Genomic DNA, 13,152 nt, shown 5'->3' on the forward strand with positions numbered 1-13,152 from the left:
TGGCATAGTATCACTTCTTGTGAACATGTGGAAAAAAAAAAAAAAGATCGGGTGAAGTGAAATGAAAGAAGACTGCTTATCTGAGACTTGTGTAAATGATTTCCTGTGGCTTCTTTTATTGCGCTTGGGCCGTTGTTCCTGCAAGTGTTGTCAATAAACAATACCATACCTGCAACCGACCACCCCCAAAGTGATAGTCGTCCGATCCACTGCTATTTCCACTGTTCTTCGGTAGTTGAGCGCTTATCGGAGCGACGCCACGGAGACGCGAGATTGGTTAACGGTGGCCAAGACAGTACAACTGTCTGCAACGTTAACTTTAATGCAGTGACAGCTGGTGGAGCAGTTGGAGGGCCACCCTATTGGTGCTAAGTAGAACCATAGGGAAAGAGTGTTGTGGGCTATCTCCATCAAGCCTTGGGGGGTGGTTATCAAGAAGGAGACACTTCTTGAATGCACTGAGGAGGGTTATTGTGAGGAGGAGGCATCTAGACAAACACCCCCAAGCACGAGTGGGATAGCCCACAATGCTCTCTCCCTCTAGTTCTACTTACAGATAGGGTAGCTCTCCAACTGCTCTGCCAGCCGAGTTACTGTTGCAGAGTGCTATACTATCCTCGTATACTGCACCATCTCGACAACAGGCCAGTTACCACCTAAAAAAGTCTGCACAGTCCTTTTTTTTTTTTAAGGTCACAGGTTCGACCAATGGCAGATCGGGGGGAGGTGGTGGGGGGAGGACTGCCCCCTCCCCCCGAAAAAAAAAAGGAACACATATTGAGGGTCTCGACTGAATCCAGCCCTGTTGCCCACTTGTTTCCTCGTTTTCATAGCTGATCATGAACATTGTTCTGTGTGCTTCATATTCTGTCTTGTGTCTCCCCTCTCAAGGAAATGTTACCGTATGCAAAATGTAGCCCTATTAACGTAATCTCACCTTCGGAGCGCTGCAACTGGCCCCTACCAGCCGTTACCAAGAGTGAATTTGGCGCGCAACGCGAAGCAGAAAGTAAAAGTGGTAAAAGCTAAATCGAAACTGAGCACAGTAAAGTTGGTGTGGGCGCATAGCCAGCATAGCCGCATAGCAACGCGACGCTGGCGACGCCTCGCAGTGGCTACGCGAAGCTGGCGCTCGCTCGACGGCGACATCGACTGGGAAGAACGATAGAACCATCCATAGAACCCAATATCTGCCAATATGACCAAATGACGAATATGGATGACAACTCGCAATCTTCTCCTGCACAGTCCCTTCAAAGTCAGCCACCCGCAGTTTCCGCTACTACGTCTTGTTGCAAATACGGTGCGAAGACAGCTTGCGTCGCTGCTGACTGTACCAATACCCGTTACGAGAACAAATATAACCTACGTTTCTTCCGTTTGCCGGCGGATGACAAGCGGTGAGGCCTTTGAAGACAGCAACTACTGCAACGTTTTTTGCAGAGCAGTCATGACGAGTGTTGTCCAGTGTTTGTGAAGACTTTATTTAAAACCCATTTTCCACATTTGAAGCTGTTAAGTAACCACTGCTGTGCAATTCGCTATCCCGTCGCCAGGGCAGTACCGGCAATACTCATGCGCGAATGAGCTGTTGCTGTACCGTGCGGCCTTTTTTCGGGATGAGTGTAATTATTGTTTACGAAAAGGGATGTAGCTGGAGGAATGCGTTATCGTTCCTTGACGATGCTCTACACGGGTCGTTATGTCCGGCTCAATTTCAAGAAAGCAATGTTTGAGTTCTTTTGAACACGGATCGAAGTAACAGAACAAGTTGACAAAGAGGGATCTATTCCGGGATTTACTTATTTCGCAGAAGAAAAAAAAAGAGATATAGAATGCCATTTTATTATTCTTGTTACGCAGGACGCAACTACTATAGGAAAATGACTATTCACTATGACAGTGGCCGCCCCCAAAGCAACAGTTTAAACATCACTCTCCCCCCAAACGCCCCTGGACTACGTCAGCTCTTGTGACTGCTGCTCGCTCATCCTCTCTCGATCACCTGTTCAGCTTCTCGTTTGCTTACATGCATGCTCGCTCACTCCCGACTTAGCTCTCTCTTTGCTCACTAATGAATTACGCAATTAAGTAAGCAACTGGGACATTTTTGTCGAGAATGCCAATTCCTAGCAGTGTGTCTGTACCTTTCAGATGTTGTGTAATCTTGCTAATTTTTTGGGTGATTTTTGTGCAATACCTTTTTCTGAATATTTATATGCTAAGTTTAGTTTGTCCCGTACTTAGCCTAACAAAGTTTACCGCTTGTCTTTCTTCCTCTCTTTTTGAATCATTTGGCTACCCAGTCTGCTTGCTTACTTGCCCACCCCTCATGTAATTCCTCGAGGTACTCGTAAATATATAGCGCAAAATTAATGTTTGTTTATTTACTTTCTAGCCGAAACCAATGGCTGACCAATTGTGGCCGACCTGACTTGATGAACCAGCCAGCTAAGTACCTCGTCAATAGGACAATATGCCAACTTCATTTCCTGGACTCACAGTTCATGAATGCCCAGGACCGCACAAGGCTAACCTGGAATGCCTTACCCACCCTCTTCGGAAATGCAGTCAGGAAACCCGAAGAAGTGGTCAATGCCAGTAAGTAGTTGGGGTCCCCAAAAAAGGAAAGGGATTATATATTATTTTTCCCTTAGAGCTTACGCAGCACGAAAGAGGGACAACAGGTACAAATATTAGTGGACCAAAAAGAAATAATGTGTAACAAAAAAAAAGAGAAGACAAAAAACAGGCAAAACTAAAGTCAAAGTATGTTACAAACAATTATGTTACGGGGAGGTAACCACACAACATCTTCTACAACCACGATATTGGTATTGATACTGTGCTGGGAAGATGTATCCACTGGAAGCAAGTCTTGCGCTTTAGTCGGGCAGAGAGGAACGTTTTGCCTACTTGTGAAGACTCTTGGATTGTGTAAGGAATGCTGTAATTTCATTTTCAGGCATCAAGAAAGAGAGCGTCACTAAGAAGCTAAAACCCTCGCTGCCAGAGAACCAGGACCATGCTTACATTGAAGCTGCCCCTGATTACCGCAAGTACATGATCATGTGCTCTGACTTGTTGCGAGATGTTAACGAGAAGGCAAAAAAGCTGGAAGCCTTGGAAGAAGTGGAAGCAGTAACCATGGATGCCATCATGCGCCAGGCACGAACACTTCCACCAGAGAGAGTGGCTACTCTTATCGGCTCCTTGATTGCCACACTGAGCCATACCAAGTGTACCCTGCAATCTGATACATCTGGTAATGTCACGGATAACATACTGTAATTTCACACATATTAGCTGCGGCTTATGCGTGATTTTTTTTTCTCTCACGGGCGCTCTGTGGCTTATGCACCGGTGCGGCTTATCTGATGACTATTTTTGCCTGGCATTTTCCCCGTACGTCGGTTTTAACGAAAGGGCCGACAGTCGATTGTGCGACATACGTAACTGACCTCTAGTGCATGAGAGTGGTCTTTGGTCTCTCTCTCACTCTGGTCTCTAGAAACTGCTTCAGAGAACCTCGAAGTGATGAGCCTCGTTGTATAGAGTATGCGGGAAATGATGCCACGGCTGCTTTTTGAGGGTGCTAAGAAACCCAAGATTGATGAATGATGCAGGCTTTTCAGAAATGTCCTCGTCAGAATTGCTCCTTTAAAGGGCCACTCTGACCTAAGAAAAATAGTATTTGTTTTGTTTTGTATCGTATTATCGCTACATCTCTCACAGACAATAGATGCCATCAGTGAACTGATGAAAGAACCGACAAAGCTTTATAGTTAAGGGGGAATCACTTCTTCAGAAATCTATGGGTGATTTTCGTGATTCCCCCCTTAAGGTTTCTACAAAAGTAGGTGATGCCATTACGCATTAGTCTCCTAACAATAGCCAACAATAAGCTTGCTAACTCGTCGACGTGACGTAACAACTAAGAGCCAGCCGATGAGGATCATGCTTTCTAGGGCCGTAGCCAATCACGAACGTGCTTTCACCAGTCGTGGCCATGAAGACGAGTTACCGTCGTCTGCAAGTGGTGATTGAACGTCCCCGCATACTAAATGGGAAAACTTGGAAATGAAGCGCAAAATGGCCTCAATCTTTCTCAAAACTGATTTTCTGGAAAGCGTCTTGCACTTTTTGTTTACATATTCGGGTCTGCAGGTTCCGAGTAAGCTGCAATTGTTTGCGGGTTCTTAAATTCACGGAACGGCGAATCACGGCAGAGGACGAATTCAGCCTATATATATATATCCATGTAGTGAAGGAGGGAGAGGAGGCAACGAGCAGGCCTTCTGTATGTAGGTGGCATTGCAATAGCACAGGCTCACATTGAAGGACAGCTAGTAACTGTGGCTAAGATGGAACTGACCTTGGAGGAACAATGTTGCTAGGTTGAGGAGATTCCTTTACGTGACACAGCTGAAGTTAATTTTACGTTGCTTCCCATAGAGAAAGAGTATTTTGCAAGTACACAGCGTAGGAAACATAAATTGCAACGGCACAAGTTACGTTACGGTTCTAGAGAGATTTAGTCAGGCACGCAAAGCAGTGATTCAAAGGAAAAAAAAACAGTTAATGAAGTAAAAAGTAAAACTACTTTTTAAATTTAAGTTACGCGTGTTACTCTTTTACTTTAATTGCTCAGTGCCCTCTGCTGTTGCCATTGGGGAATTAACAGATACAGTGAACCTTTCTGCCCATCCCATGAGGTTGTAAAGATTCTGCGTATTTACTCCAAGATGTGTCCCCTACATAGGTCAATTGTTAAACAGCAGCAACGCTGCTCCAAATGCAAGAAATAGCATAGTTCATTGAAGCTATTGGGACTAACTACGGGAAACTCTGGAAATTATTTTGCGACTACGAGTTATTTTCGAGAATAATCATTGGGACAATTAACTGTTCTGAATGTTCTTTAATTATTGAGTGGGTAAGATCGTCAAAATACGAGCTCGTTCGTAAAGGTTATCCAATCTTATCAGCACTTACCGTGCTGAATTCTTTGTGGACAACATTGCTGCGGAGCTTCGAGTTATCGGAAATACGCTGATGAACACCGAGAAATTTGCTGACACTGACACCGACCTCATTATGAGTTATAATCAACCGCTGCAGACCTCGGCAAGCTGGTGAAAGAGAAGCTGGTGGAACTTCAGCAAGAATACACTGACGCCAGTGAACGACCACAAGTGCACACGGAGGTCCTACTCCGGAGCCCAGCGCACCCGGACAGCGTACTGCTCGGAATGCGGACAGGGGCTGCCTTTGGGAAAGGGCTCTACCAGCTGCCCGGAGATTATGTTCGCTTTGGGTATGGAATCAGTACGAGGCAATACAGTATCCATAGGAAGTGACTTTTTCGGGTTACTAAATGCTCTTCTCAGATTCCGGGGGTAAAAATCGGGCGCTATCTTTGAATCTGTAATTCGGGGAGAAATCGGGCGGTAATTGTGCCTTCAGGTGTTATCGTTTTTTTTTTTGTTTTTTTTTTTTGTTTCTCCTCTTGTCTATTAAGTCCTTTCCTAATCTCTCTCTCTCTCTTTTTTTTTTTGTGGGATTGTGACCTTCCAGCGGTAATCCCCGAGGGCACAGACAGTGTTGACACACATGGGTGTATTGCTGGGAACGTAAGTGACCCATTCCTACATGTGTTACACGTGGGGACCTTTGTTCATCTTCAGTGGAAACGTCACTCGAGCATTTATTTCATAGTGACTGGAATTCGGGGAGAAATCTGGTTTAAACCGAGTTGGTCGGAGGTCAGTTCGAGGGGGAATAACCGGGCGGAATCGGGTTTAACCCGAAAATGTCACTCCCTAAGTATCCATAATGGAGCCCATGAAGGTCTGCGTGTTCTTAGTAGGATCTAATGAGAAAAACTTGAACAAAGAGATGTTCTGCATCCAAATTTCAACTGCAGACATTCAAAAAGTATCAAAGTGCTGCTTATTGATAAAGTGACCTGCTGCTTGAAGCATACTTAACAACAACGCAGTTTCACCAGTTGGCACAGCACCTGAGCAACCCTTGCAGAGCTTTGGAAACATTAATGGAAAGGCACTGGCTCAAAATGTACAAGTAACTGTTGCCTTCCATTGCAGTGAAGTGACACCCATTCAAGAACAGTATTATGTACCTGTGGCATTATAAGCACGACAACTAAAACGAAAGGCAAATGTTCGCTGCATTCCAAGCCCGTGCACCTGGCTCACGACAAGACTTCCCTATAGCAATATGTAGTAATTGGCATAGACCAGACCCTGTCCCTTTCTGTCTTTCTCAAGATATCGTTAGAGTGCTTCTGCTCCAGCTAGTGTGTTTGTTCTATGCAGAGAAACCTGGGAAGCAGCAGCAACTAGAGCCGTGCTCGAAGAGACAGGTTACCAGATAGAAGAACCTGAGGTCTGTGCCGTTGTTGAGACTGTACGTGTCGAGCACAAGTTCCATTGTATCAGCATCTTCATGACGGCTGCTGTCATCAACCATTCTGTAGAACCAAAATCTAATGACGAACGTTTGCGCACAGGTATGTTGAAGAAACAATGAAGCAGTTGTCACAGCAATGTCAGTGCAGCTGCGTGAACAGTGCACGCACGTGGGGTGCAGGAAAAAATAGTCCCAGCAAAAGAACGGTCCCGGAACAAATGGTCCTGTGCTCTCCGATGGTGCCTCTAGACTGTGCATGTTGGAGTATCTGGGAAAAAATAGAGTGAGGAGAGCGAACTTATTGGGACTAGCAAATACAATCACAGGGAAAATGTCCACCTGTTACGCTCTGGGGAAAATCGTTTTTGAGAATCACGTTTTCAGCGACACTGAAAATACACGAAGTACATAATGCACTCCTCAATTACCTTTGTTTCAGTTGGATTTCCCTCTTGTTGGAGGCCCCTGTTTTTCATTAGAACATAACTGGCTAAACTGAGACATGTGCTCTAAAACAAGGCTTACTAGACCAGAGGGGGACCCTAAGAAGGAATCAGTGAATTTTTCTGAGTCTTCCCCTATTTTGTTCTTTCTCATTTGCTTCTTTTGTGTTGACATAAGGAGCCAAGAGCCACCATTTGCACACATAGGACAATTTTTTCCTCCCATGCCAGCTGGGACCATTCTTTCTGGTACCCATGCATATGTGTGGATGACACTCCCATGCTGCTGTTTTTGGCGCATTTTGGGCATTTGGGGGTGCTGAGAAAATCCCTGGGGTGGATGACAATGTAATGTGGATGAGTTGCTGTATTTATTGCAGGATGGCAGTGGTGCAAGCGAGACACATTACCTAGCGACGACCTTCTCTTCTGGACACTTCAGGATCTTCGTCGAAAGAATTTAATAAACTTTGATAAGCCTGCATAGCAATGCTTGTATTGTAGACGTGCACTATTGTAATAAATGTGACATTTCTAGGTACTCTACTACTTTGCATGACTACGTGCCACAACACAAGTCACACAAACACGAGCTGTTTCAACGTGATTGACAATCCCTAACTAACAGAGTCTATTAATAATACGTAGGGTTCTTCGTTTTCGGGTAAAACCCGATATCTACCGTAATTTTACGCGTATTAGCCGCGGCTTATGCGCGATTTTTTTTTCTCATTGGCGCTGTGCGGCTTATCTGATTACTTTTTTTTTTCAGGTATTTTCCCCATACACTGATTTTAACGAAAGGGTCGGCAGTGTCTCTGGAATAGCACTGCCCTGCTGATGCACGAACAGTGCCTAACGGGGATGGGTGACAGTGATTCATGCCTTCTGGGAGACCACTGATCCTTCAATGCATGAAAAGCGCCCAACAAGGGCACAATCCGGTCTTGGTAGAACTGTAGAGCTGACCTCCTTTGTTGTACACTATGCCGATCCCGGAGTATGGACCACAGGGTTTATGGCATTACTCTATGATCTCCTTTGTCACACATAGGAGTCGTCTCGTATTGCCTGCGGCTTATCTGCGAGTGCGGCTTATCTACCGGAAAATTTTCAAAACGTTCCTAAAAACGAGTCCTGCGGCTTATCTGCGGTGCGGCTTATACGCGTGAAAATACGGTACTCGAAATCCTTGCGGTGTTTCAACCTGTAGTTCTCGGTAAACCGACATATATAACCGACATAACATATCAAACAGAGATCGTAGCGCCCGAATTCTCGCGTGTAAATAGCACCCGATTCTTCCCTCCCGAATTTGAAAAATCATAAAACCCGAAAACGAAGAACCCTAATAATACGACATGACTGTTGAAAAATTTCTCGTGTATTGGAGGGTACCACTGAGTGATGACAATGTCGTTACATAGGGCCACCGAAGAGATCAAAAATGGTTCTCTTGCTTCAGCTACAGCATTCCACAAAACGTGTTCAGGGTGATGTGCACTTGATGCCCGTCTTGAGTTTGAAGGGACTGCAGACTTTTTCTACTTTGCTGGGGCGGTAAATGCCAAAACAAACTCTGTTTGATAGACATCTGTGTAATCATTGTAGCAGAACTTATATGTGGCGAAGTAATACCGCAGTCCCACAGTTTTCGAAAGCTCAATTGCCAACTACAGATATAGTGGTCTCTCAGTGGTCCGTCCTACTTCACCATAAAGAGCATCTGCTTATTCTTTTATGATGATTCCTTTTTTTGTGTGTGTGTGTGTGTGTGTGTATTTTTCAAAAATACCTGGAACTCCCAGAAGTAAATTTCCTTGATGTTAGGATTGGAAACTGATGCGGGATAGGAACGCGAACGTTTTGTTTATATGATAATGAGAATAGATGAAGTCGTTCGGGGTGGCAGGTACCGACAGTTGGGAGCAGTGGGTTCTGAAAGGATCCGACGGGATGTAAGCAACACCTTGAAAACAACAATATAAGAAACACTGAGGAAACGAGTCATGAAAGGAGCCAATGGGATGTCAAGAAAACGACGCCGTAAGCAAGACCGGAAAAACAGAGCTTGAGCTCGGACGCCATCAAGGAGAGTCTGCCCAACGCTCACGTGCCTTCTCCAAGTTTTACACACAGACTTATTTGCATAAAGTTTGTGCTTGTTAGACGTCTACTGCTGCAATCCATTTTCTTGAACTACTGGGGAAACCTTACTCTTGACAAGTGTAGAAAGTTGTAAAGAGCTCCAATGGTAAAGCTTGAGTTCAGTGGTGCATGTCCCAGCTGGACACACAAAAGAATTTACACGAATGAAACAAACTGAATAGTATTAACTCGTGCAGTACCTTGTTTTCATTGTGCCTCATTAATTTATTACGCGAGACTAATGGAACTACCTACCTAACAGATTCCATATTTTGCCTTATGTGCCGAGGTGCTGGTTGGAAAGTTGCAGAGGGTTCTTGAGAAAGACCAAACCTTGCTGTTACTAGCTAGTGGTGCTTTGTGTCGTTGCCTAAACGGAAAGCTTCCAAAACAGAAAAAGGCACTATGTGACAATATGCCCTGCAATTGTCACAAGTTACTTTGTAGATGAAAAATAAAAAACAAAACAGACACAAAGCATAACACCTCAGTCACCTCAAGGGGCTCTACGACTTCTCCGGCCCTTACACGAATACTTTAAAAGTTAGCTACAATGAAAAACTGCTAGGTGCTACAGTATATATGATTGCTAATCAATGAATTTGTGTGCTCAGTTTGCTCCAGTATGTGCACATGTAGATAAGTTCTTTACCACAGAAGAGAGGACGTCCAGCAGGTAAGCTCTCCATGTGTCTATCTTGTAGGGCACTTTCATTCTCAAAATTACAACCCTGAAAGCTGGCAGGCTCAATCAATGTTTGAATGTTGCACCTGTGGATTTCACTCAGAGTTTCCTACATAAAGAAGAATCCCATGGCAATGCAGAGTTCAACACTTGTGTTTATGAGCTCTCAATGAATACCTGTCTGTCAGACTAAAACGTTTTCCTGCAATGTGTTGATATTCATTCATTGAAAATCATCGGAATCATGTAAGGGTCAGATCTACAGTGTCAGATAGATCCCTGTTGGTGATTCTCTACAAACATGAACCAGTTGTCATGAGAGAGCTGATTAACTCTGATAAATGAAGATATCTTTGTTTCAGCAATGGCGACTGAGTACTATTGCTGCTGGAGAGAGCTAAAACTACGAAAAAAATGATGTTACGATATTTTATTACTGCACAATGGCAGGTGAAACTCATTTTTGGACCCACTTGAAGACAGTGACTTAACCTCACATGGACAGTTTCTGATGGCAATGAGATAATATCAGTTCACGTGCACCAATAGCTAACGACAACAACCAAAGGGCAACAAGGAATAATTCAAAGCCCATGTAATCAACATATATTGTTTAAAAAGGTCAGCATTCAGTCCTCGGCCTTCTCGGGCGGTGGACCACAAGGTTGAAGCATTTTTTCCATCAGGTTAAACTTTACACGGGCTTTGGTTTCATTCTCAACAACAGCGAACAAGTTCAGGATGTCGAAATGTCCCATGTAAGACGCGTAGCTGTCCCTATGCTGGTTCACAAGCCACTCGTACCGTCCGGTATCTGCGTGTCCTGTTCCGATGTATTTCGACTGAAGATGTTCTAGCTGACTGTGGATGTTGTATCTGTCACCCATGATACTTCTAATGAAATTGTCTTCTCGTAAATGACAAGTATGTCACAAACACACGCAAAATTTCTTGTTAGGTCTTGCTGTTCGTGCTTTCACCTTTCACCGCTTCCACACAGGCCCGCGCAAACTGTTATGTCAAATACATTTACATAGAGCACTCGCAGACACACAAAGTTTATTAAATCAATACCTAAATAAAAAGTAGTATCTAACACTAATTATGTAACTTTGGTTTTCAAACGAAAACTTTGTATTTTTAATCTGACTGGCGGTTGCTGCGACGCCACATTTTTAAAATGGCGGTTGTTGTGGTTTCCTTTTCTTAATCTTTTAAAAGGCCTGTGTTTTCAAACGAATGTCGCACGGACTGCCTTTTCACGTTGTTGAAACCTGGTAAATTTTTGCCTGCTTTGTAGTTTGTTTGGTGAAGCCAACTTTCAAGTGGTGACATGGCCGCCCATGTGTTGAGGTCCTTAAAAACAGCTGAGGCCGTCACAGCCAGAAGCCCGCTCATATTCGAATCGTTGAAAGTGTACCTGAAACATGTGAAGCAATTTGTCAAGGGTACTGTGCATAACCATCCTTCGCATGGACTTTCATGAGGCACCTCACGCCTGTGATGTGAATTTGATTAAACGAATTGGATTCAAATCAACCCTTATTATCAGGAGGCAACAAATAAAGTACAAATCAAGTTTGTGTCGTTATTATGGATCCAGAATTAGTTTTTATGCCAAACCAAATCCCATTTCAAATCGAGATTCGCCAAATCCTCCGCAAAATCCGGAAAATTGGGGAATTTGGAAGAAAACATGACCTGACTGTCGACTTATAAGAGCATCCTGCTATTCAGTGAAAGTACATCCCGTCAGGTTAGCCAAAGAGGACTTTTAAAGCATACGAAGTTTCTTACGTACTGATGTAAGCTAACTAACACAGACACATAGGGTAGTTGGCACATAACTGAACAGTTTTGCAGTGTAAGAACAGCACAAAGAGAGTGATACACCACGACGCCGAACTTCCAATTGATCTAATGAAAGAAAAAATATACATGTACAACCATCATTTCTTATGTAATGCCATTATCTGATTCTTCTTGTAATGTCTATAATTCCCCGACACTTCCACTGGACAGTACACTTTTCTAGCTTCTCGTGCTTCTGTCACTTGTCCTAGGGCATTCGTTCAGTTTTTTCACCTGTTTGTGTTGAAATGGCAAAAGTCACGCAACACGTCGTACATGTTAGTGGACAAAGGTCAGTGCCTATATAAAGTACATAGTGTATTTTCACGTATATTCGTGAGTGTGCATTTGCCTTTGCGACCTTCATGGCTCAAGTACACCGTGAACAAGATTTCATGTACCATGGGTACGTCACGCATCCTGGTTTGGGATTCCTGACGTGCCTGATGATTATTGCCTTTATGCCTGGAGGTAGCACAGTAAAGGGCAAGGGAACTTGGAGCTTTTGTAACAGAATTTGGAACTTCAATATAAAAAGGGGATATGCAAAATCCAACAATTATCTACATATCAAGATTTTAATAGACACAAACAAGTTGTTTATGCTAACAATTACACAGAAGCAAAAAACACAAAGCAAAATGCTTTACATGTACAGAACATTTATCCAACAACTTTGCATACAAAAATGTACACCACACAACCTATTCAAAACAATCTTAATATCAAATCCAACAAGTATTAGTTATATATAAAGGTTTTAATAAATAAAAACAAGTTGTTTAAAGTAACATTGTCAAGGCCGTGTCACCAGAGCGTTGTCGAGCTGCTACAAGCAGCTTTTTGCTGTTCGCATTATTGCAAATGCAAATAAATGAGCATTAATTAATTATCTTTTTAGCAGAAAAATGAAAGCAAAATATTTATCCAACATGATATGCAAATACAAAAATACACACAAGTTATCCGAGAACAATTTTAACTTAAATCGAACAAGTTATTTTACGCATCATAATTTTAAAAGATACAAGCAAACTAGCTTTAACACTAACATTATACACGAGCAGAACGCAAAACAACATGCACATAACATTTATCGAACACATGCAAAAAAATAAACACACATAAGTTAATTGTGAACATTTTCTAATACATACAACCAGATTTCTTATGTATCAAAATTTTAAGATTTTTTACACAATTTCAACACAAACAAGTTATTTATGGTAACATATTACGACACAGTGGAGCTACTGACAGCAACAGCACAGCAGAGATTGACGCCAGCCACTGAACAAAAATACACGAAATGGCTCAGCGGATCCTACCGAGCCATTTGGAAAATAAATTAACGTTAACTTCAGTTATGCACTCAGCTGAACTGGCAGGTCACACTCGACAAGGAAATGTTAGTAGTAAAGAGGAACAACACACAGTTGCGTACGTACGCACATGCACACACTGCATTCACACAGAGGAGCATTCACATCTGCGCATGCACATCGAGATAAAAAAAAAAAAAACTGATTTGTGATCAGCACAGTTATTGCAATGTGCAGATAATTTTGATGCTTGGCTTCGATGAACACATAC

At 43.1% G+C, this 13,152-nt stretch overlaps 1 protein-coding gene across 1 annotated transcript; it reads left to right on the forward strand.

The window, feature by feature from the left end:
- Positions 1–1,092: 1,092 nt before the first annotated feature.
- On the forward strand, positions 1,093–7,421 carry LOC135389121 (uncharacterized). Its single transcript, XM_064619129.1, has 6 exons — positions 1,093–1,400; positions 2,399–2,601; positions 2,966–3,265; positions 5,122–5,317; positions 6,339–6,532; positions 7,256–7,421. Exons 1-6 carry the CDS (start codon positions 1,207–1,209, stop codon positions 7,360–7,362), a joined length of 1,194 nt encoding a protein of 397 aa, XP_064475199.1. The 5' UTR covers positions 1,093–1,206; the 3' UTR covers positions 7,363–7,421.
- The last annotated feature ends 5,731 nt before the right edge of the window (positions 7,422–13,152 follow it).

This window comes from Ornithodoros turicata, chromosome 3 (genome assembly GCF_037126465.1).
Source record: "Ornithodoros turicata isolate Travis chromosome 3, ASM3712646v1, whole genome shotgun sequence".
NCBI lineage: Eukaryota > Metazoa > Arthropoda > Arachnida > Ixodida > Argasidae > Ornithodoros > Ornithodoros turicata.

Excerpts from the sequence above, each read along its gene's own strand:
- LOC135389121 (XM_064619129.1), top strand. The coding sequence starts at position 1,207 with ATGACGAATATGGATGACAACTCGCAATCTTCTCCTGCACAGTCCCTT. Across the intron at positions 2,602-2,965 it reads CGAAGAAGTGGTCAATGCCA|GCATCAAGAAAGAGAGCGTC; the intron begins GTAAGTAGTTGG and ends TTTCATTTTCAG. Across the intron at positions 3,266-5,121 it reads CCTGCAATCTGATACATCTG|ACCTCGGCAAGCTGGTGAAA; the intron begins GTAATGTCACGG and ends CAACCGCTGCAG.